Raw genomic sequence first — 25749 nt, 5'->3', positions numbered from 1 at the left:
CTTGACCCAGACGGGCCTCTCAAACGGTTCTCAAACGACCGGGCTGACCGGCACCCCCCATATCCAGCCAAAATATGGGGGTGCCCGGGCATGTCCTGGCACGCCCGCCACGTCAGACCCGACAACCCCACCCTACCCTAAATTGTACCAAATCCCCCTCTCCCGGGCTGCCGGATCCATTTGCTCTCTCCTCTCTTCTTCCTCCTCCGCGCCGTCCGGCTCGCAGCTCCGCCGCCGCTCCCTCTCCGCAGCCGTTCCCCGGCTCTCCGCCGCCAGTTCCGGAAGAGCGCTCCCGTCCTCGCCGCGGGGGACGTTGTCGCCGGCCCGGACGCCACCGTGGTACGTCCGGCAACTCTCCGGCTCCACCTTGCGCTTAATGTGTTCGACACATTGACCGACCGAAATTATTGTGATTTTGTTAGGTACATGATAGATTCTGATGCTTCGTCGGACGAGGAGTATGGACTGACGGAGCTTGACCAAATGATTCAAGATGAGTTCTTCGATTTGTCGGATTCAGACAAAGAAGTGGACATGATCATGCTTATGAGCATGCAAGAGGAAATGGACCGGCAAGTGGAGCATATTCTCAACTTCAAGGGATCAATCAAAGAGAGAAGAGTGATCAACCGGGACAGGACAGGGTGTCTGGAAGCTACTACGCAATGACTATTTTACTCCCACACCTGCTTTTCTAGATGATCCATGGATTCGTCGCTGTTTTCGCATGTGAAAACCATTGTTTTTGCGCATTGTAGAGGGAGTGGAGGCACACAACGACTACTTCAAGTTAAGAAGGGATTGCTGCGGCCAACTCTCTTTCTCGGCCAAGCAGAAGTGCGCGGATGCTCTGAGAATGCTTGCACTTGGTACCACTGCAGACGCTATTGGTGAGATTGTCAGGATGGGGGAGAGCATGTTCCTCAAGATTATTGTCAAATTTGCTCACGCTGTGGTGGAGGTGTTTGGACCGGAGTATCTCAGAGAACCAAATGCGCAGGACACGGAGAAGTTGTTGGCTATTGGATAGGCAAGGGGGGTTCCAGGAATGCTCAGATCAGTTGATTGCATGCATTGGCAATGAAAAAACTGCCCCAAAGGTCTGCGGGAAATGTATCAAGGTCACACTAGAGGGGCCACCATCATACTAGAAGCGGTGACATCACATGACTTATGAATTTTGCATGCTTTTTTTGGAGTGCCTGGTTCTCACAACGACATCAACGTGCTTCAACAATATCCGGTGTTCAGGAGGCTTTGCAATGGGGAATCACCGCCGTGCAACTACACCGTCAACGGGCGAGATTACAACATGGGGTACTATCTTGCCGATGATATCTATCCTCAATGGGCAACGTTTGTGAAGACCATATCCGAGCCGCGTGGCAATAAACAGAGCCACTTTGCAACAATGCAGGAAGCGGCTATGAAGGACGTGGAGAGGGCATTTGTTGTGCTTCAAGCTCGTTGGGGAATTGTGCGGAGCGGTGCAATGATGTGGAAATCGGAAACTTTGTGGCAGCTGATGACATGTTTCATTATTCTGCACAATATGATTGTCGAGGATGAGGGTGATGGTGTAGCCCAAACCCATGATTTCGAAGCACCCGGAGAACAAGTTGAAACCCCGGAAGATCAAGATGCGGCTCATCTTATGAACTTTCTGCGGATGCATCAGAATCTTCGAAATTAGCAGGTGCACACGGAACTACTCAATGATCTTGTGGAGCACATGTGGATCCACAATGGCAACCAAGGAGGCAATGCTTGAGTTTGTCACGTCAAATAAATTTTATATAAACGCTATGTATGCTTGATACCAACAATTGCTATTTATGTGTGACATTGTGTTGCATGGTTGACGTGCATGTATTTGCATGGACTTGAGAGTGCGGATTTAAGATATGTGGATGCATGAAAGAAAATATGAGGGCCCGTCCGGATGCGCCCACGGGCATGCCCGGATGCGTTCACGAACGTTTGAGGGGCCGGATTTATCAAGTGTGGTTGTAGATGCTCTTAAATCACTAGAGTAATGATCTCTAGTGATTTAAACGTTTTTATATTTTTTTTACAGGAGAAGTACTATATATGCAAGAAGTGGATATACTGTATGACCTTAATGGCATGGGAAAAGTCAAGATGAAGTATATATGCAAGAAGTGGATGTCCTGGATGGAATGGGAAAAGTCAAGATGAAGTAGACGCTTGTCATGTCTGAAAACGGATAAGGAAAGTTCCGAGGTTCCTTCGCGAGGGCATTTTAGGCATCTAGCTTTGCGACGACACTGTCACCTATGCTTGTTGAACTCTTAATCGGCCGGAGACAAACTGCGGATAAGCTAGCATTTAGGGGCTGTTTGGATTGTGATTATTTTTACTATATATTGTCATATAATTTTTATCACACTTGCCATATTTGTCTTAATTGAGTTGTTTAAATTGTTAGTCATATTTTGGCTTGCTTAAAAAAATCTTGCCACACTTTTTGTGTCTATAACATGTAGGGTTCATTGCTCATAAAAAAAATCCTTGTCTTAGGTGTGGCTAGAACCAAACACTTACCTAACTTGATAAAGTTTGCCTAAGGTTAGGTGTGGCAAAGTGTGGCAAGGTGTGACTGAAAATCAAATAACCCTTAAATGACATGCTTGAAAAAAAAGGTCATAATAAATATTTCTTTTTGAAGGTCACCGGGGGTGGGGGAGGCCGGCGATTTTGTAAATTATCAGTAGTTGATGTCCAAATTAAATCCAAGTGGTGACAGGGTGCTCTGCACGCTGCCTGGTTAGGCACTCCGGCTACGTACCATGCATAATCTGAATACTACACTAGTACAAAATATAAGCATGGCACACTCAGACGCTCTTAAACAAATTGAACTCATGGAGGGCACAATTCAATCTAAAAGGTGTAACCTGTAGAACCAATTAAGTACGTATTTAATAACTATCTGCTACTGCAGCCATTAGTTAACGGCACTGGTGGATCCAGGGTTGATTGAACCATCCATGCATTCATACGTCAACCTAGCACTAGCGATTCCTCCGGCATGCCTCGGGGACTCCGGACCAGATTCAATCACGCTCGTGCGCTAATTGGAGACACGAAACCTGATCACGAATTGGAAAAAGAAATAGAGCTCAATGGACAGGAATACATAAAGGGTCTAGAGTAAAAGAATGGAATAACTGAGATGCGACCGCCCCGTCACATCACGCATATGCATGTTGTGACGACACCACACACGCCGCACACCACACACTCACACAAACGTTTTTAGCCACAGGACAAGTGGAAGAACTGTGTGCACACTAGGTATTTTCCGTGAGAATAATTTGGTACTTTCTCTGTTTCATAATTCTTCTAGTGCTTTTAGTTCAAACTCCTTTCGTTTCATAATTCTTGTTGTATGTTTTAGACGAAGGGAGAAAGACAAATGCAGACCACATACGGAGCAAAATGATTGAAGTCTATACTTTAAAATGCATCTATATACATTCATATATGGTTCATAGTGAAATCTCTATAAAGATTTATATATTTAGAAATGAAGGGAGTAGATAACATGTATTTTCAAAATTATTAAAAGCTACATCACCTCCACGGTACTAACCGACGTGTCAATATGTCACGTGTGCTGTCATCTGGTCTGTGATGCCTGTCTTGTAGACTTGCCTGGAACTTGACCAAATCTGGACTGCATGCTGCCTAACCGTATATGAACTTCATCCTTTTCTTTCTGGACGGTGACAGCCCAGTTGCAATTGACGCCCGCATGAAAAATCGCAGATGCAATGCACCATGTGTGTGTGTGTCTCAGGGGAGTGTTAAATTCTAATCGACCACGATGGAAGACAAGGTGTGGGTGACACATATACTTATCTACCTAGCAAATTAACAAACAGGCGATTGTCTAAATGATGGGAAGCTAGATGGACGAAGGAACGGACGAAACAACGTACGTAGGAGGGATGGAATGGAACCGGCTAAGGAATAGCGCTGCATGGCGAGGTGCAATGCATTGCCAGCCTAACGACGACCTATGATGCTTGCTTGGAAACTTCCAGATGGCACTGGCAGACGATGCATGGTAACAGCTACGTACGTACTAGTAGATGATAATAGTATATTCTAAATGCCACTTACAAATTAATTAAGAGTGACCCCGCGATATAAGAAAAGAAGACAAAAAGAGAGCGAATGTGAAGGTCAGGTGCAATGGACCTCCATATTGACTCACGTGCGGTTAGCCTTGACCTCCATTTGCAGTATCATAATTCATCCTCGCACTCACCTCACACCACCTACTAGCTAGCTGCTAAATGAATTATAGATCACTAGTGGGGTGTTGATGCGTACTAACACCTGCTCAGCTGCTTCCACTTGATCGTAATGAAATAAGCTAGCTCAGCTACAGCCCAGTTAATATTACTGGTACCATGAATTTTCCAGGATCACTCGGAGACGCTAACATGGTCAGCTCAGGCTGTTGTATTGTACTGTCTTCTTCTTGACATTGACCGCAAGTGCCAGCAAATGTCATGAACTTATGGACTGCTTTTAACTCTAATTTGGCTTGAATTTGTGTCTAAATTAGTACTCCATCCGATCTAAATTAGTTGTCGAGCAGAGCAAACAGGCATCGAATCCAGAAACAGCTATGCGAAGAGACCAAGAAACAGAGCATAACCACCACCGAGCCGCAGCAGTAGCAGCCCTGCACTCCACTGGCTGTGATCGAGAATCCAGTTAGCTAGGTGAGTGCGACCAAGAATTATGATAGTGCAAATGGCGGTCAAGCCGCACGTGAGTCCATTGCACCTGACCTCGAGTTAACGTCCATTTGCCAGTGGCACATACATATATAGGAGTATATTTCTCTCTTATCATCACAACATGCTTGCATGCATCGTCTGCCATCGGAATTTCCTAGTAGCATAACACTAGGTACGTACCGTCACATAGACTAGTATTAATATTGACGATGACATCGTTGCAGACGGGACATCCATTGCACCTCGCCTGCATCACTATTCCCTAACCCGTTCGATCTCTCGTACGTTCGTTCCTCGTTCCTTCGTTTCGCCTTCAGTTCAGGCCACGTGTGTAGAGTTACTAGGTGTTGTGGCACTGATCATTTTGTCTCAGTTGATCCATCAGAATGTAACACTTCACTAGCGTACACATGATATATAGTAAGTCCACGCTGACACGCACATGATACATTGTATCTGCGTGCGATTCGTCGTGCGTTAGTTGGAACGGGTTTTGTGGTCATGTCGTGAAGAAAGCAAGGTGTTTATATACGGTTAGGCAGCAGCTCTTCTTTGGTCAAGTTGCACGCAAGTCTCCAAGACCAGCACCCAGACCAAATGACCTCCATACACATTGACACATCGGTTAATAACGTGGAGGTAATTTCGATTTTCTCTTAATTTAACCAGGCATGCAGGTTCAGTGTACCCGTTTTCGTGGAAAATGCACATAAGCATGTCATCGCTCATCAATGGACAAACGATGCGAGAGACTATCAATAAGCGCGAGACCGGAGTGAAAGCAAGGGCGTATGCCTCGCCGCCCCCACCCTCGCTGGATACAACCCCACAAAAAAAGGAATATAGCGACTGATAGGACTCCTTCCTAACAGATCGCGATAAAAAAAGGGTCTAGCGCGTATGGCAAAGAAAAAGGGTCCGAATAACTGCCACACGTGTGGCATGGACGGGAACCCGCCCGCACGCCTCGTGTGGCATGGACGGGAACCGGCCCGCACGACCACGTCCGCGCGCACAAAAGCATGGCCCGCACGTTCGGTGTGTGGCAACCCCGCCCGCACTGCCCCGTCTGGGCCAGACGACCCGCTGCCCGCACGACCCAGCCGTTCCCGGCCTCCGATCCATCCCCTCTCTCGTCTGCCGCCATCGTCCCCCACCTTTCGAACCCCGACCTCCGTCGCCGGCCATCTCTGGTGGCAACCAGGGCAGATCCGTAGGGCGCTCCCACCGCAAACCACACCCCAACCCTCCCCACCCCCAGCCCCCCACTCCAACCCAGCCCTCCAGAGATGATCATCTAAAACCAGGTGAAATCTCCCGATCTCATCCTTCTCATCCTTAAGGCTGAAAATCTCCCGATCTTGTACTGGGTCCATGCTATAGGGGTAGAACACTGCATGGTTCAGTGTATATTCGCAATTGCCAGGCAGAATACACCAGATCTGCCATGTACTACGTTTGAGATTAACTTAAGTTCATAGTTTAATTGACGCAAGTAGTTGGGTATGAAATGGATGAGTAGGAATCCCTAAAAAAGGGCAGGAAGGACAATTTTTGGAATGAAGGGGGTGGGAAAAATTAATTGCCACTTGTGTATAACGACAGTTGCCACCTTTCGTTGTGAGTAGCTGCCACCTATTTTGACTTGTTGCTTGCCATCCCTATATTCTATGTGCAAGCAGCAGAAGAATGCAATTCTTGTGAATTGTTGATGCCTTCTTGTTCATCCAGTGATTGAGAACACATCGGAAAGAAGCGAGACACGGAAAGAATGAATCACGAAGATGGCGCTGATGCTTGGGGTTCTCAAAGGCCAGAAACGCCCCCTTGGAATGCATCAGAGTACAGTCAACTCATCTCTGCAGGGCCGTTGCTGCCACTACTAGAATAGTATGAAGGCGTAGGTATGATGCGTGATAACAAAAGAAGAGAACAATTGCCATCTTCGCAACGATGAAGATGACATTCTACTTATGTCATACACTGTCATTTTTTCGCATGTTCTTACGACCAAAACACTCATAGGGGGCCCCCGTGGCAAGTTCAGTCACAAGGCGCTAACACTGACAAATGTACGGGCAGCCAACTTCAACTAGCTAGTATGGCTAATCAAGGTAATGCAAAACGAAAAAAGAGCACATACTGCTATGGACATGAAAAATGAACATGCAAAAAAACTGACAAAAGGGCTCATGAGTTATCACGGGTGGAAATGCAGAGCCTTCATGCAGCACGTGGCATCAGGCAGCACCCATGTACCTGCCATCGACGTCATACATAGGTGAGTCCATAAAAAAGTGAAGTTGCGGATGCTCAATTAGCAGAAGGAGCATAGTTGACAACTACAATTGCCATGACTGGACATCTGCAGTTGCCATGAATTAAAAACTACACTTCTCATCCCTGGACAACTGTTGTTGCCATCCCTGGACACCTGCAGTTGCCATGGAGGAACAACTGCAGTTGCCATGCCAGTGCAACTACATTCGCCATGCCATGGCAACTGCAGTTTCCATGAAGGAACAACTGCGGTTGCCATACCGATGCAACTACAGTTGCCATGCCAGTAAAACTGCAGTTGCCACATCAGGGGCAACTGCAGTTGCCGTGCTAGCGCAAAACTGCATTTGCCATGAATTGACCAACCACTACTATGCTTACAGGTTATTACGCTGGTGGTAACCCGGCAAACGTCTCGTGGCAAGCTTCACAAATTGCAGGTGGAGCACGTCATTATGGTGTCACAGACCACACAAGATGGTCAAATGCAGCACAACAAGGTAAGGAAAAAAACTGAACCACAAAAAACAGCACTAGATTTGTTATTTGTAGTTATTTGTAGGCAAAACAAATAGTTGCCATGTTTGTTGAACAGTAGCTGCCATGACTGAACAGCTACAGCTGCCATACATGTCCACGCGCAGACTCACAGCTTGCTGTTTGAAATGATGTCATGCCAAATCACTCGAAGATGGTGTGATCCGTTGCCATACACATGTTATCCAAACAAAAATCTTACTCTCGTACCTGTTTTTTCTATTACAGGGCCTACAACTACACTGAACAGCGGCGCGGGGACATCTACGGTGGGGAGCTCTGAGCGCACGGAAGACGCGTTCCACCAGCCAGCAGACAATCATGCCGCAAACAATTTCGAGTCAGAGTCGGGAATGGCAATCATTCCAGCAATGCCGACAAGCACCCCTTTGAACACAAGCACTGGCAACACTCAAGTAGATGGAACTGCCGCCGATACTGAAGTGAATGATGAAACTGACGATGACGCACAAGGGGATGAAGATGGTGGGCAATCAGAGATCGTGGTACCTCAGCCACCGTACATTGGGCAAAGATTTAAATCGTTCGAACAAGCAAAGGAATACTACCAGACATATGCAAAGTTCCATGGATTTGCGGTCAACACCGAGTACCATAGGAAAATTAAGAAAACTAACGAGTACAGCAGAGGTGAGATGAGGTGCCACAAGGCACGGAGGAACAAGAAGGGGAAAGGTGTTGCGCCTGTCGTTCCGGAACGAAAGAGAGGTATCATTCTCAAGACTGAGTGCCCTGTCTGGTGTAAGCTAAACGTAGATGGAGCACAGTGGGTGGTCAATGAATATTTTGATGAGCACAACCACCAACTCATAAAGAAGTTCGACCTGGTAAAATTTCTGACCGCCCACAGAGGGTTCACCCCCGTCGAAAGGCAATTCATAAAGCTGCTACATGATTGTAACGTCGGTCCATCAAGAATGGTACAGATACTATCTCTCATCCACAGCAAAAAGGGGACTCTGAGTAGCATGCCGTACATACCAGCTGACGTCACAAACCTACAGGCCAAGTACCGTAGAGAGAGCAAGTTGGCAGACATAGAGGCCACAATGGCCTACTTCGATGAAAAAGCGAAGGAAGATCCAGATTTCTTCTACAGGATAAGGTTGGATGATGAGGACCGTGTCAGGAACATGTATTGGGTGGATGGTGCTGCAAGGAGAGCCTACAAACATTTCCGAGATTGCATTTCATTCGACGCGACGTACCTCACCAATATGTACAAGATGCCATGCACTCCGTTCATAGTAATAAATAACCACAATCAGTCGTTGCAGTTCGGCTGCGGGCTCGTCCGGAACGAAGACACGGATGGGTACGTTTGGCTGTTCAAGACCTTCTTGGAGTGCATGGATGGACTTGCTCCGATGAACATAATAACAGACCAAGATTTCAGCATGCGTGCAGGCATAGAGGAGGTCTTTCCGTTGGCAGTGCACAGGCACTGCAGGTGGCACATTATAAAGAAGGCTGAGGAGACGCTAGGACCGTTCTTTGCTGACCGTCCAGAGCTGCACAAGGCATTCGAGCTGTGCGTGGACCACAGCTTGACGGTGAAGGAGTTTGAAAGGAGCTGGATGGCCATGACTGAAACACATCAAGTCCAAGACAACAAGACTCTTGTTAGCCTGTGGGAGAAGCGAATGTACTGGGTGCCGGCCTACTTCATGCAGTGCTTCTTCCCCTTTCTGCAGACTACGCAGCGCAGTGAGGGGTTCAATGCTGTTTTGAAGCGGTACGTCAGCCCTGGCAACTCATTGCTACAGTTTGCCAAGCAGTACACAGCTTTGCAACAAAAAATTCTGGGATCTGAGCTACAGCAAGAAGCGACCACGGCACTAAAGCAGCCAAAATTGCTAACGTATTTACCGATAGAGAGGCAAATGAGCAAGATATACACCAACAAGATCTTTAACAAGTAAGTCAGTTGCGTTACAGTCTTATTTGCAGAAAAAGCACCAAGTCAGTAGGTGCCTTATAGAGTGCAATGCAGTTGTCATGATGTGCAGTTGCCATGTTTAATGAAATACTGTTTGCCATGCTTACTCAGCTGCATGTTGCCATGTTCAATGAAAATTCTGTTTTGCCATGCTTGCTCGGGTGCATTTTCCTTGTTGAATGAAGTTCAGTTGCCATGTTTAATGCACTGTGCTTCCATTGGGGCATGTTGGCATGCAAATGCCAATGTCAACTAGAAAAAATGTTATATTGGCGACACATATGCCGAAATGCAGTTGCCATATTTAATAAAATGCATCTGCCATGTTTGTTGAAATGCAATTGACATGTTTACTCAACTGTAGATGCCATGTTTAAATAAAAGGGCAGTTGCCATGTTTTATGCAATGTGCTTCCATTGGGGAATGTTGGTGTGGAAAAATGACGATGTCCAATTGAAAATGTACTACAGTTGCCATGTCTAGTGTACTACAGTTGCCATGTCTAGTGTACTGCATTTGCCATGTCTAGTGTACTGCATTTGCCATGTTCAACGTACTATATTTGCCATGTTCAATGAACTATGTTTGCCATCTTCAAACAAAAAAAATGTATTTCTATTTCCATGACAACATAAGGTAGTACAAGAAAAGAGCGCACGATAGTTTAACAGAAAACACACAAAACTTGCAGATTCCAGGAAGAAATAAAGCGTGCTAGCATGTTCACGGCTTTCCAGGTGGACGAACATACGTTCAAGGTGTGTTCTATTTTGGGCATGTCAGATTTAGAATCTGAAGACCCGGACAAAGGAAGGAACTACTTCGTCAAAGCCTCGATAGGCGAAGGCGAGTACTACTGCCAATGCTGCAAGTTCGAATGGGACGGCATTGTGTGCTATCACATACTAAAAGTAATGGACATGAACGCTGTGACACGGATGCCCCGCCATTTCATAAGGCGGCGATGGACTTGGGACGCTGACGACACGTTGGCACCACAGATAACACACGCAGTTCTGGCTGTGCGTGACGAGAGACCTGAGTCAACCATGGAAGCCGTGAGGCACGTTGTGCTGACAAAGAACTATGCTGAGCTAATTGATGAAGCGTGCAGGAGTGATGAGACAGCGAGAGTCGCAGAAAAACACAGGAAGGCACTGAAAAGAGAGCTTGATGAGATAAAGAAGAGGAAAGCTGAGGAAGCCTTACACCGGTTCCCCCGCACATCAAGTGTGCCTTCATCCACGGGGCCATCATCTGAAAACTCAGAGATAGGATCTGGAACAACAAGCACACAGACCCAGGTCAGGAACCCACCCCGTTCTATCACAAAGGGTCGTCCAAGAGAGATAAGGTACAAGTCGGGATTGGAGATCCAAGCAAAACACAAGAAAACGAAGAAAGGGGCGGGCAATCCATGAGCAAAAATTGGGGCGATGTGACATGGTCCTTGTGGACATTTTGTTTTGTATCCTAGATGATGAGAATTTTTTTTAAAAAAAATTGGGAGAATGACTCTTGAGGGGCATCAGAAGTGGAAGGAAAATTCATTGAATGGATAAATGCAGTTGCCATGTTATGGGTACTTAATCTGCCATGTTATGTGTAGTTAATCTGCCATGTTATGTGTAGTTGGTCTGCCATGCTATTTTATACTAAATATGACATGCTGTTTTATACTAAATATGCCATGCTAGTTGTACTGGATCTGCCATTTTAGTTGTACTGGATCTGCCATGTTAGTTGTACTGTATCTGCCATGTTAATTATGCTGGATCTGCCATGTTGTTTGTACTGTATCTGCCATGTTAGCTGTACTGAAAATATGCCATGGTATTTGTAATGACTTTGCATGGCATATATTTCCATGACAATACGACGCGGTTTAGAGACACATAGTGTGTTGTGTGCAAATGTATGGGAAACAAGTTGGAAAAAGCGTAACGTGCATAAACTGCAGCAAAGGTTGTGGCTACATGATCAACCTACCCATGCTAGCCGGTGCACTTAGCGATGAAAAAGAAGAAGCAAAACAGCCAAAATGAAAAACGACGATGACTTTCACTACCCATGTCTGATGAACTACATTTGCTATCTTTTTTAAAACATCGTAGACGCATTCGAAACAGCAAACCGGTGCTAGAAACGATGAAACCATTGTAATAATGATAAACATAAAAACATATCTGCTGTAACGCCTAAAATAGGTTCACATCCACACATATATTACAGAAATTATTCAAATGTCGCTCACACACCACCACTACATAGTTAGGCTACGCGGGGTTGCAGTCATAACATAGCACACAAACATAGTTTTCAACGAGAAACAAAGAGATAGTACCTTACATTCCTCGGCAACAGAATGTAAGGTATGCGTCCGGTGTGTAACGCCACGTGATCACTTGTACTTCTTGATGACTTTCTTGACAGCTTCCTCCACGAACTCGCGTGCTCCGGACCGCTTGTTGAAATCTTCATTCGTCAACCAGTTCCATGTGTAGATTTTCCGAAGCTCAATGACCGTTGCAGCTGTGATAGGGGGGACAATTCTGCCTTCCCACTTTGCAAAGTATTCCAGCGCGTGAAAGCCACAGTCCGTCCTGCACGAGGAAAAGAGTCAGGTGAACACACAAAAAGGATAGTCGTAACAAAGATAGACTTCAATTCAGATGTGACAACAAAAGAGGGGTTGGATTGATGTAAATGGCACATGAAGGAAGGAAGAAATTACGTGTTCCCTTGCTTCGCAGTCGCCACATACTCAGTCGGGAAATGCCTGATCTGGACCTTTGAATGTTCGTAGTGACGGTTCCATGTCTCTTTGAGGTTGTTAATGAAGAATTCGGCATGCGTAGTAAGGTATGCATCAGCTTCCGAACGGATTGAATCAAGCACCTCAAAACGTTGGTTCTTCAGGTCAAGACAGATCACATAGTGGTGACCACACTTGTCGTGTGGGTCATGTGGTGCAAGCTCCTGGAACATGGGGAACATGACCTGCATTTAAAAGTGAAGAAATGAGAAGCAGAGTTCACATAAAGAACAGCAGAGGGACAAAAAAATTAGAATCACGTAGAATGTTTGGTTATGGGTGGGGGTAGTTGAAAGAAAGTTGCCGTCCATGTATGAACAAAATGTGCCGTGTATTTTACTATCAAGTTGCCACATAGTTTGCACGGGATGCAAAAATCAAGAAGTCAGTGTGCACGGCAGCTGTTGCCACATGAAAACATCTGCCACATAAACACAAGTGCAGATGATGGCAAAAAACCACACCATGTGAAAAAAACATTGCAGACAGGGAAGGAGTACTCACATATTCTTCAGTGTGAGCTTGAATTCACCGTGTTGAGCAAAATTCTTCCTCAAGATTTTGTGGTGGAAGTCACCATCCCATATTTTGCAGGTCACACTGTAATGCATGATTATCTTGTCGGCACACACATCGGTGTGATTGTTGATGTAGTCGATCCCGCATGCAACTACATTCATCGACATTTTACCGTTTGGCCTCACGGACTCGGCAAGATCACCCAGCTCAACGTACGTCGCTCCGCATTGAATGACTTTGGTTCTGTCCAAACATAAGCTGTATGAAAACGAAATGACATGGAATAATCATGCCTACTAAGTAAAAAAAATATGAAAGAACTAAAACGTAAGCGGATCATGTATAGAAAGTACGAAGAAGATGAATGTAAAAAAGGAGCAAAGCAAAATGAGAGATTATGGGGTGTGGTCATTTACGCTTTCAGCTCCTTCATGTGCTTGCTGCTGGCCCTCGCATTTCCAAACCGCTTGACGATATCGTACAGCTGGGTCTGTTCCTTAGTGGCCCTGAATTCGGGCTCGTAGTCTTCCGTGGGAGGTGGGTGAACTACCCTCTGCTGCCTCACAGAACCAGGAGTGGCACTCCTAATGGTATCCTCAGATACCGTATCTGCAGGCATGTTGGAACTTGATTACCCTTGCCCTCGTGAGGACCTCCTCTGTAATGCTGCCTCCTCAATCATGCGGTAAGCTTCGTCAAGTGATGGTGAAATCTCCTCAGGGGTGGCTGCAATGATAAAAAAAGTGGGTTAGGATACCTAGAAAATCAAAAACAGATGGATTGTGAGAAGATAGGGTGCATGATGTGAGATGTAGGTAGAAAAAGTGGGGCAGTTGCCATGTGTGGTCCAACTACAGTGGCCATGTCATAGCAACTACAATTGCCATGTAGTTGCACTGTAGTTGCCATCTAGTTGGACTGTAGTTGCCATGTCACAGCAACTACATTTGCCATGTTGTGTCAACTCCACTTGCCATGTGATTGCCGTATGAAAAAATGCAGCATGGAAACAAAAAATGCAGGCGACATGGTGTGGAAAATCCAGTTGCCATGTGTAATGCACTGTATCTGCCATGTGACAGCAACTACAGTTGCCATGTTGAATCAACTTCAGTTGCCACATGGTTGCCCAAATGTCAAATGCAGCATGGCAGCAAAAAAATGTAGGTGACATGGTGCATCAAATCCAGTTGCCATGTCATCACATGTCAGTTGCCATCACAAGTGAGAACCCCCAAAATATATGATTGGGACAAAAGTCAAACTACAAAGATGTATACAAGAAAAATCATAAGGACATGACAAGTGTACCTTGCAGAATCGGCTTTGCGAACTTGACAGCCTTCCTGCCCTCGACCATTGGCTGCGCCATCATTGCAGGCATGCCTCCTGGGAAAGCAAAGGCAACTGGCATAGGATCTTGCACCACCGGTTGATCTTGACTAATGCCAAGGCTGAAGCTCGGTGGGGTAAAGGCCATTGGGTGCCTCTCATTCCTACTGGCCGGACCATGAACGACTTGCGGGGCAGAATCCAAGGGTGAAAGATCGACAAACATATCTGAATCGGCCGCTACAGAATGATCGGCCTTATTTGCAGGGCGGGGCGTGTTGTCAGCGGTATTAGCCACAGCTTTCATGACAATCTTCTTGTTTGGGCTGTAGGGGACACCGACATTGACTGGGAGCCTGGAAGTGCGCAGATTTATGCTAGGGATTTCCACTGCGGGTAAAGGCGCAGTCTGCTCCGGTTTTTCACCTGCGTCACTCATGCCCGGCTTGACACCTGCATCAGTTGTGCTTCGGTCTTCCGGTTTCTCCGTCACATTGCTTTTGGCAGGTGGCGGGAACAGTGTGGATGCAGGAACATAACCAGACTCGTCTCTCCTGCTCCTAGCTACAGCCGGTGCGTTGGGTATGTCTGTTGGTTGCTTGCGGGGGCTACGACGCCTAGGTGGAAGACCAGCACATGAAATAGTCGCCTTAGCAGTATCTGCACCGACAGGAGCTGGAGCTGTTGTGCCGGGACTCTCACCTGTAGATGGCATATCCTTGTGAACTGCCGCCTCAGCCGCTTCTGTCATGGACACAGGAGTGCCACCATGCACGCGCTTGGAATCAGTGTCAGATGAGCGGGAATCTTCCTTGCTTAGGTTCGTCTCGGGAGCATCCACTTCAACGCTTGCTGATGGGGTGGCATGGCTCACAGCAGCATCCTTCATTGCCAGAAGAGTTGGCAATATTTCAGCTGTCCTGGCAGATACCGACTCGTCACTCCCCGATGTATGGATGCCTGTTGTTCTAGCCTGCACATCTGCAGCCGGCAGAGATGGTCGGCCACTTGCATCAGAGTTGGTGGGAGCGGTCAACGGTGCAGTAGCAGTATTGTCGCCTGGTGCCTCATGTACATCTGAGTTGCCCCCTGTTGACAACTTTGAATGCAGGCATTCGAGCGGGTCCTTACTGATATGCTTGGCCCCGCGCGTAGTAGTCTTCTTCACCCTGCAAAAAAAAATAAAGCACATGAAAAAGGTATTAAAAAATGAACAAAAATATGTTTGCCTTGGTAGAAATCTTTAAAAAAATGAAAAACAAGTGGAAAAGCTGGTAGTTGCCATGTAAGGGGAACGTGAGTTGCCATGTGTCATAATTAGCAGTTGCCATCCAGCAGCAGTTGCCATGTTAGCCAAATTGAAGAATGATAAAAATGTCTGATCTGCCATGAATGCAATTTCAAACCTAGGTGTGGGATGAGCTCACAAGCCAACGGTAAAGATGGCAGTTGCCATTAGGTACATTAAAGTTACCATTTGGCCTAGATTCCAGTTGCCATGTAAAAAACAATAGGAGTTGCCATACACTTAAAAAGGAAGGAAAAAATCATTTGGAGAACAGCAGTTTCCACGTGGGGGGCGATGATAGAAGACAATGTGACAAGCTAAACGGATGCATTGGAAAATCAAGAAAATATAGCGCTATGTCAATGAAAGCGGATGAAAAAACCTACTTCTTGACTGCCTTCCTCATGTCTGGCAACACGACAGGATCCCCGGTGTTGGCCGTCGTCGTGCGAGGAGATGACCTGGTGGAAGGGGTGTCACCGGCAATGGGGGCGCCTTTGTTCAACCGAGCAGAAACACGGGTTGGCGTTGGCGCTTGTTTCTTCGTAACTACTCGTCCACCAGCTGTCGGCTCGCTGCACGTATGAGATGGAGGAAAAAAACAGGTGGCAATTGTCAGACAGCAAACTCGTTGCCACGCTTGACAAAAACAAGTGCAAAAAAAGGATGAGTCTGTTTGAAGAAAATAGACAAAGCAAAAAACTAAAATAAAAGTCGAACCTCTTCCTGGCAGCTACGGGGTCGGTCCTAGACCTCTTGCCAGCAGAACCCTGCCCAACACCCTCTGGAGCCCTCCCCCTCTTTGATGGAAAAACCCCCTCGCCTCTCGCAGCCGTGTGTTGTTTGACTTTCTCCGGTTGGGGGACATTTGTTGCATCCTTGCCCTTGTTACCACCTGCACGAACTTCAGCATGATCATAATCATCGGTGTCCTCTTGCACATTCTCCATGACATCATCGTCATCCTTGCTGAGACCAGCATCTCTACCTAGTTCATCTTGTGTGTCAGCAGGCTCTTGGGAACTGTTGTAGTCATACCGGCCACGGCAACCGGTTGGCCGGTGTGTACGTTCTGGGACAAATGAAGTGAACTGCCTCGCAACCGCGTCGCTGTCAGAGCCACTGAGGGACGTCCACCCCTCAACCAACTTCCCGAGCAAGCTGGTCATTCCAGATGCAAACTGCCCTATTAGATGCTCAACAGGTGCCCTCGCCTGTGCACGAAACAAAGAAGCATCAATGACCACCCGTATTGCAATCACTTGCACGACATCAAAAAATACTCCACGGCAAACCATAGATGTAGATCTTTTGATTACCTCGGCAGGGCAAGACGGAGCTGAGTGCACGTCCATCCACTTTCCAAAGTTTTGAGGCCCCCCAAACACGCTGTAGTCTATAGCATGCTTGGCCATCAGCTGGAAAGAACAAAAAAAGAAAAAAAAAGCTAGGACGTAAGAGAGAGAATGTAAGTTTAAGCACGAATGAAAAGAGTTGCCATGTGGAATGAGACATGGATACAGTACTCAGACAGCCATTGATAACAAAGGTAGTCATCTCTTATGACCCACAGACGGTTGCCTCATGCCAATTTGTAGGCATGCCGTGTGGGCAAAGAAACCAGAACTAACCTGCAGTTTTCCATATGTGGTGTCAGTAGCCTTGTTTGCGGCAAGCACAACCTTGACAGCGTTGATAGTCCACGCAGAAACAACAAACTTGTGCGCAGGCGGTGGGCCTCCTGTCCCAGTGAAATCCATGGTGGACAGGTCAAGACAGTCGACGTACATGAGCTGATGCAAAACAATTTTAAAAAGAAATAAATATCAGTTGCCATCATGGGTACTGTGTGGAGGAAAACAGGATAATATATGTTCCCATGATAATCAAGTTGAGGTGCATGAAAGAAGAGAAGAAAAAGAAGAAGATGCCATCTACATGTTCTAATTGCCATCATAGTGTGATAGCAGTTGCCATGTTGTTATGATGGCAGTTGCCATCATAGTATGATGACAGTTGCCATACTAACATGATGGGAGTTGCCATATTGTCATTATACCAGTTGCCATATTGTCATTATGGCAGTTGCCATCTTGATATAATCAGGTTGCCATCTTGATATGATTAGGTTGCCATGCATGAATAAAAGTGTGTTAAAAAAACAGTGTTCACAGAAAGAACTGGTAAAAAAATACCATTAAATGCAGTCGACAACCCTTTTGGTACATCTTGCTTGAGAATGCATCGTGCAGGAAGTCGGCAATAAACTTACACCAATTCATGTTCTTCACATTTCCCAGATCCGCCTGCACCACACAAAATTTCAGGACAAAAAAAGGTTGCCGCATCAGAAATCAAATGGAAAAAAACATCGGAAAACGCTGGCAGTCACTAGCTTTACACATGACATCGGAGCCAAAAAGATCAAAGGAAAATAAAGTAGTAAAGATGGATCATTCACCGGGATGGGGAAGCATTTGTTGCTTGGGCGAAGAGAGGTGGTCGGCGCGAAAACAGCTGAGATGAGGTACATGAGTAGCTTCATCTTGAAAACATCTCCATGCGCCGTCATGGCCTGCAGCGAATCTGCCACTGCAGACGTGTTCGGCATGGATTCAGACCCAGGAAACAAACGGGGGAACAACGCTTCCTCGATCTCATTGTTGACCTCGTACGGGACTTTCATATGTCCACGAGGCACACCCAAAGTGCAGAACACGGATTCCTCGTTCAACGGTAGTCTTCCACGTCCCGGAATCACGAATTCCCTGGAGGCGGGGTCGTAGATCTCACCAAGCCAGTCACATACAGGGTTGAAAAGGTTCGTGCACCGGACATCCATCATAGACTGCATACCCATCTCAGCAGCAGCCCCCTTCCGATCGTCGGTGAATTTGTCAGTCAACGCAGTCAGTCGTTCTTGGGAGGCTCTGTTGCGAATACGTTTCTTCTTCTGCAAAAAACAGACAAAAAGTGATCGGTTGTTGCCATGTTTTTTGCAAAAAGTGATCAATTGTTGCCATGTTTTGCAATGTCATGAAATTTTAGTTCGTGTCAGACGACTGCAAGCTCGAGGTGTCAACCATTAACATAAAGCAGGAGGAAGGGGGGATGTGTGAACATTTACCTCATCACCCTCTTTTCTCCGTCCAGTTGCCCGATTATGCTGTGGTGGATCCATGAAATCATCATCATCGTTTTGATGATCGCCACGAGCCATTCTGCTGAGATAGGAACAGACCAAATTGTCATGGTGGAAATGTAAATGCAAGAGGTAAGCAGTTGCCACCTAACAGAAAATGTCAACTAGTGAATGCAGAAAAAATAACATGAACACACACGCACGCCTCGTATGATTGTCGGAAACATAAACGTGGCAAGTAAGCACGTTGGTTGCATTATCAAGTAAAAAAAGTGTACATATGGTAAATGCACTTGAAAACAAAAAATGTTGAAGTTGCCATGTTAGCCCAAGATAGTACGATAGAAAGTCACAGAATCCTCCACATCAGAAAAACTAAGATGTGGCAGCTCACACACTGTCCTAAAAATACACCAATCAAATGCCACTTGTTCAGCGGCAGAAATGTGCTAGGGTGAAATTGTCGTGCTGAAATGCAACACATACTACAACAAATCGATGAAACCACATCTAATTCAAGAACCTGAAAAATTGCCACAGTGTGATCAGATATCACAAAGTCGTTGTGGCAAAAAAAAATGCGCCTACAGTACAATGAATTTTCCATATTGTACTGACTGCGGCATGGCAACAGACATGATGTGGTCAGCCAAAAACTTGCCACATGCAAAGCATATGTATGGCATCTGACACAATTGATATGCAAATTTGGTTGCCACCTTATGCAGCCAATTTGCCACACTGTCTTATCTGCAGAATGGAAACAGACAGTGTGTTCACATTCTATTCGCCACATGAATATACTATCCAAGTGGCAACAGGCACACTTGATGTGCACATTAGTTGTCGTCCAGTGCAGTTGGCTCCTGAAACTGCATTGACTACCGATTTTGGCAACTATCACAGTGTGGTAACTATCACAAATCATTCAGAAAAATTAGATGCCACAATGAAAAAGCATGTTTGTGGCTACTATCACAGTAATTCAGCAAATTTAGTTGCCACATGGAAGAGCGTGTGTGTGGCAACTATCATAGTCATTCAATAAAAATAGTTGCCCCATGCGAAAGCTTATATGTGGCAACTAACACAGTCATTTCAGTAATTTGTTGCCGCAAGGGGAAACACGTTTGTGGCAACTATCACATTTGTTCAGGGAGTTAGTTGCCACACAATCATGATAGTTAATGAAACTATCAAGTTCGCCTCATACTACAGTTTCAAAACTCAACTAACTAGATCTAGGGTTCAATGGCAACTACCGCGACTTCAAATTCACCCTCAAAATTCTCCCACGAACTGACTGCAAACACAAATTCGAACCAATGCGCATCAAACAAACCGTGAGACACCTGCCCAATCCATAGGCAAGACTAGTGCGTGCCTCCGAATAGGCATAACCACACCGACGATGCCGCGGCCGCGGCCGCGATGAAACTGCCCAGTGCCACCAAAAACGGCTAGCAGACGACTTCGGCGCCGGCGGGAACGCGACGCATCACCGAATCGCCTGAATCTCTACGAATCTCGATCGAGGAATCGAACAGGGAGGGAAGGGGAAAAAATGCAGGAAGGGATTGCGAGAGTTGTAGCGAGCATTACCTTCAACCCGCAGGCACTCCGGCGAAGCCGCTCCATTCCGGCGAGCCCCACCGACGGCCGCGAACACCGTCGATTCTTCCGCCTCCGCCGTCGCCTTCTCCCCTGGCCTTCTCCTCCAATGGTTTGAAATGCGAGTGGGTTGTGCCAGTAACTGCGGTGCGGGTGAGTAAATGGAACCGTGAGGGAGAGGGGGCAGATGTGTGCGACGTGTTTGACGTCAACCGCGATCGGAGCGTGGCGTGCGGGCGCATAGCAGTTCCACCGCACGCCTCCGAGTGGCAACCGCTGACCGCGGGATGGCAACCAACGTGCGGGCGAACTGACTCGCACACCGCACACGCGCCTCGTCCTACGTGGCATAGAAAACCGACCGGTTTGTTCCAAGATTCGCGCACAAAGTTGCCAACGGAGATGCTTGCGTGTGGTCGGGATGGTGAACGCCCACACATGTGGGCGTTAACATTTCCGAAGAAAAAACGGTGGCCGAGAACACTCCTTCCTTGATGGACCACGATGAAGGAAACGACTTAAGTGTGTGTAAGAAGAAAAGAATAGCGGAAAGTAACTTCACAACCACAACACAAAGCTCCCTGCTTAATCAATGAAACCCTAGCCATGGAAATCTAATCCGTGAGCGGACATGGCTCTCGCGAGCCCGCCTGCGCCGGCGGCGCCGCCGCCCTGATCTCCCTTCTCCGGCCTCCCCTGCAAGTGCCCGGTCCAGATCCGGAATCCTCTCGACGCCCTCTTGCAGCCTACGTGCTTCTCCCCGCGGGGTGATGTCATGGGTGCTCATCCACGACCTCGACCCGCGCCTGCGTCGGCCGTGGAGGCCACTCCGGCCGTGCCGAGCGCCGGCTCCTCGCCGCCCGCTGCTCCAGTTCCCGCGACCGCCCTCGCCTCTCGCCGCCCCGACCCACGACCTCGGCCCGCATCCGCGTCGGTCGCGATGGCGGCGGCCACTCCTGCCGTGCTGAGCGTCGGCTGTCCGCCGCCTCCCGCTCCAGCTCCCGCGTCAACTCTCGCCACGGCCGCCCTCGCCTCCCGCCGCGCCGAACCAGCCGTCCAAGGGCGAAGGGTGGCCTGTACGCTCCTCGTGGAGGAGGCGACGACATCTTCGGCTTCGACAGAGCCCTCCGCTCCCGCTACAACCGGTGCGGCCTCCGTCCTGCCACCGTCGTCTCCAGCAGCGCTCATCATTGACTCGTCCCCGACAGCACCCGTCGACGCGTCCCCGGCTGACTTAGACATGGGGCGGCATGTGTCCTGGGCTTCCCTTGGTGACGAGGATGTTGACGATGTGGAAGAGGAGGAGTTGGACCCATTGATGCCACCGGCTGTCAAAAGCTCTGTCCCGGCAGCTCACGTACTGATATGTGTGTGATGCACGAGAGAGAGGAGAGTGGAGGATGGCAAGATGTGCTGCGTCGGCGTGGTCGGCGCTGTCTGGAGTCGCCAGCTCCGGCATTGCCCCCTCGTCCCATTCCGGCTTGGCTCTTTGGTAGGTGTTGCAGATGTCTTGCTCCTGGTCATCGAGCGGCTGATTGCAGAGATCCCTTGAGGTGCTCCCGCTGCTTGGAGAACGGCCACTGGGCGCGTGGGTGTCGCAATGCTTGGCGTCCATTCAGCTCACTTGCATGCCTTGCCATGCCGCCACGGTCTCGCCTCGACACCAAGAATTACCGAGCTCCAACTCCTTGTGATGGTCCGATGGTATCCCAGCTCCCCTCCAAGGTGCTTCACCGAAGGTCCTGGGCATCGGTCATTTCCGCTCACGCTGAGTCGGCAACCCAATCTGAAGTACTGCTCCAGTCCACTCTAGCAGCCCAGGCTAAGCTCCTGGTGCGCATTAGGAGCTTTCTGGAGCGAGCAGAGGCTGCTTTGGGAAAGCTCTCTCTTGTGCCGGTTGTGTTGCAATCCGCTCCTACGTCACATCCTTCTAGTGAGGTTGATGTTGGTGGCTCAGTGGAGAACAGGGTTGAGGAGCTCTATGGTTGTTTCTCCCCTAGAGCTATGGACAACTCATCATCGCCGTCTGCCTTGCCCACTGTGATGTCTACCGCTGAGGGCGGGACCATTCCTGTGGTTGTGCCTCCGGTGTTGCAGGTGATGCCCGAGCTTCAAGTGTTATGTGCGAGCTCTGATTTGCCTCTATCAATGGAGCATATGATGGTGGACACGCAGACAACCACGTGTGAGGGACATGATTCAACCTTGACATGTGAGTCGAGTGAGGTGAACTCGCCTGCGCGCTCACATGTGGCTTCTGCACCCATTCCACCCTCGCCGACGGATAATTCCAATGCTCTCTTTGCAAAAGAGCTTTGTGACTTGCTCACTAGCGTGGAGGCTATTAGCCCTGGAACTGGAAGGGCGATTGCTTGCCTCCTGACGGGAACGACATTCAAGGGCAAATACAAGGTGAGTGATTGCCCTCAGACTGGTATAGTGAAGGAGAAGTCACTAAGGTGCAAAGGCAAAAAGAGTGGCGCCATAGGTAAGATGCCCGCAACTGCTTAATGGATGATTCCCGGTCCCTCGGCTCATCCTCACTATTTGGGTTGTCATTGTGGTTTCGGCGTGGTTCACTATCTTCTGTTGGGATGTTCTTGTCGGGTTCAAAATTGTGGTGTACAAGCATGAGGAGTTATTGTGTGTTAGGAGGGTTTGGCGGGTTGCACGTGTGCTCGTGGGGTCATGATTGGTGAGTAACCCAATTATGGTCTGATTGTTTCGGTTTTAGCCCGGTTTCCCGTACATTAACCGGACAATTCTCTTCTTCTTAATTAATCGATGAGGCAATTCTTTTGCCTCCATTTCAAAAAAAAACCCAGCCATGGCTGGCTCGTTCAAAAAAAACACAACACAAAGTGGCTGTGAGAGCAAAGAACAAAATCGGTTTTGGGGGGGGGGCTTCCCCACAGATCAACCAAAAAGAGTAAGAAATGTGGTTGGGAGGCTCCTCGGTAATCCCCAACCAAACTCCCCCGTCGACAAAAAGAGAAAAGAGAAATGGCATCCGAGACGACCTCCTGACGCCCTACACCAAAGAAGAAAATGACCAGGGGACCCCCTCCCTATGGACAATCCCGCTACACGGCTCATCACTGCGACATAGAAGAAGAAGAAGAAGAAGAAGAAGAAGAAGAAGAATAAGAAGTGGCCGAGGGAAGCTCCTCTTCCCTGCGACCCATCATGCAACACAACCCACGACCAACTAGCAAAAAAGGGGGGTGGGGGGCTCCTACTTGTCTCTGTGCATCAAGCCATCGAACAAACACATAGAGCGAGGGCGGTCCAGTTTGTGATCTGCCAGCAAGGAGAACAAAATTGGTTGGGGGGGGGGGCTCCTTCGGCAATCCTCCAAAAAAACAAAAGCGATTGGGGGGGGGTGAAGGAAATATGCCCTAGAGGCAATAATAAAGTTATTATTTATTTCCTTGTATCATGATAAATGTTTATTATTCATGTTAGAATTGTATTAACCGGAAACATAATACATGTGTGAATACATAGATAAAACAGAGTGTCACTAGTATGCCTCTACTTGACTAGCTCGTTGATCAAAGATGGTTATGTTTCCTAACCATAGACATGAGTTATCATTTGATAAACGGGATCACATCATTAGGATAATGATGTGATTGACTTGACCCATTCCGTTAGCTTAGCACTTGATCGTTTTAGTTTACTGCTATTGCTTTCTTCATGACTTATACATGTTCCTATGACTATGAGATTATGCAACTCCCGATGACCGGAGGAACACTTTGTGTGCTACAAAACCTCACAACGTAACTGGGTGATTATAAAGGTGCTCTACAGGTGTCTCCGATGGTACTTGTTGAGTTGGCATATATCGAGATTAGCATTTGTCACTCCGATTGTCGGAAGGTATCTCTGGGCCCTCTCGCTAATGCACATCACTATAAGCCTTGCAAGCAATGTAACTAATGCGTTAGTTGCTGGATGATGCATTACGGAATGAGTAAAGAGACTTGCCGGTAACGAGATTGAACTAGGTATTGAGATACCGACGATCGAATCTCGGGCAAGTAACATACCGATGACAAAGGGAACAACGTATATTGTTATGCGATTCGACCCATAAAGATCTTCATAGAATATGTAGGAGCCAATATGGGCATCCAGGTTCCGTTATTGGTTATTGACCAGAGAAGTGTCTCGGTCATGTCTACATAGTTCTCGAACCCGTAGGGTCCGCACGCTTAACGTTCGTTGACGATATAGTATTTATGAGTTATGTATGTTGGTAACCAAATGTTGTTCGGAGTTCCGAATAAGATCACGGACATGACGAGGAACTCCGGAATGGTCCGGAGATAAAGTTTGATAAATGGGATAATAGTGTTTGGTCTCCGGAAGGGTTCCGGAATTCACCGGAAGGGGTTCCGGATGTTTCCCGAAATGTTTTGGTACGAGAACACTTTATTTGGGCCAAAGGGGAAAGCCCACAAGGTTTTTGGAAAGCGCAAAAGGAAGTTTTGCGGAGTCCAGGGGCCAGACGCCAGGGTCCCTGGCGTCTGGGTCCAGACGCCGGGAACCCTGGCGTCTGGCCCTGGAGTCCGAGAAGGACTCTTGCCTTTCGGGTGAAACCGACTTTGTGGAGGCTTTTACTCCAAGTTTCGACCCCAAGGCTCAACATATAAATAGAGGGGTAGGGCTAGCACCCAAGACACATCAAGAAACACCAAGCCATGTGCTGGCAACCCCGTCCCCTCTAGTTTATCCTCCGTAATAGTTTTTGTAATGCTTAGGCGAAACCCTGCGGAAATTGTTCTTCACCAACACCGTCACCACGCTGTCGTGCTGCCGGAACTCATCTACTAATTCGCCCCTCTTGCTGGATCAAGAAGGCGAGGACGTCATCGAGCTGAACATGTGCTGAACGTGGAGGTGCCGTACGTTCGGTCCTTGATCGGGACGGATCGTGAAGGTGTACGACTACATCAACCGCGTTGATAAACGCTTCCGCTTCCGGTCTACGAGGGTACGTAGACATGCTCTCCCCTCTCGTTGCCATGCATCACCATGATCTTGCGTGTGCATAGATTTTTTTTTGAAATAACTACGTTCCCCAACAGGGGCTTCCCCAGTGATCAACCAAGAAGAAAAAGAAATGTGGTCGGGAGGCTCCTCCTCGGTAATCCCCAACAAATACCCGAGCAAACTCCTCTGTCGACAAAAAAAAGGAGAAATGACATCCGAGACGACCTCTAGACGCCCTACACCAAAGAAGAAAATGACCAGGGGAGCCCCCTCCCCATGGACAATCCCGCTACACGGCTCATCACTGCGATAGAGAAGAAGAAGAAGAAGAAAAAGAAGAAGAAACGGTGGCCGAGGGAAGCTCCTCCTCCCTGCGACCCATCACGCAGCACAACCCATGACCCACTAGCAAAAAAGGGGGAGCGGGTGGAGAGCTTGTAACACCCACAATGCGGCTATATCTCCCACGTGTCGGGGCACGACTT

At 47.7% G+C, this 25749-nt stretch overlaps 2 protein-coding genes across 2 annotated transcripts; one reads left to right on the top strand and one right to left on the bottom strand.

Moving 5' to 3' along the window:
• Positions 1-7031: 7031 nt before the first annotated feature.
• LOC147986274 (protein FAR1-RELATED SEQUENCE 5-like) lies at positions 7032-10977 on the top strand. The gene is made up of 4 exons (XM_087541941.1): positions 7032-7059; positions 7442-7558; positions 7824-9534; positions 10248-10977. Exons 1-4 carry the CDS (start codon positions 7032-7034, stop codon positions 10975-10977), a joined length of 2586 nt encoding a protein of 861 aa, XP_087398067.1.
• Positions 10978-11957: 980 nt separating this feature from the next.
• On the bottom strand, positions 11958-12562 carry LOC147986273 (uncharacterized). The gene is made up of 2 exons (XM_087540015.1): positions 12291-12562; positions 11958-12159 (listed from the first exon to the last, which is right to left on the bottom strand). Exons 1-2 carry the CDS (start codon positions 12560-12562, stop codon positions 11958-11960), a joined length of 474 nt encoding a protein of 157 aa, XP_087396141.1.
• Between the last annotated feature and the right edge of the window lie 13187 nt (positions 12563-25749).

This window comes from Triticum urartu, chromosome 2A (assembly GCF_056163025.1).
Source record: "Triticum urartu cultivar PI428250 chromosome 2A, HENAU_Tu73, whole genome shotgun sequence".
NCBI lineage: Eukaryota > Viridiplantae > Streptophyta > Magnoliopsida > Poales > Poaceae > Triticum > Triticum urartu.
This window is presented reverse-complemented; position numbering and strand designations above follow the sequence as displayed.

Excerpts from the sequence above, each read along its gene's own strand:
- LOC147986274 (XM_087541941.1), top strand. The coding sequence starts at position 7,032 with ATGTACCTGCCATCGACGTCATACATAG. Across the intron at positions 7,559-7,823 it reads GTCAAATGCAGCACAACAAG|GGCCTACAACTACACTGAAC; the intron begins GTAAGGAAAAAA and ends TTTCTATTACAG. Across the intron at positions 9,535-10,247 it reads ACCAACAAGATCTTTAACAA|ATTCCAGGAAGAAATAAAGC; the intron begins GTAAGTCAGTTG and ends CAAAACTTGCAG.
- LOC147986273 (XM_087540015.1), bottom strand. The coding sequence starts at position 12,562 with ATGCAGGTCATGTTCCCCATGTTCCAGGAGCTTGCACCACATGACCCA. Across the intron at positions 12,160-12,290 it reads ACTGCGAAGCAAGGGAACAC|GACGGACTGTGGCTTTCACG; the intron begins GTAATTTCTTCC and ends TTCCTCGTGCAG.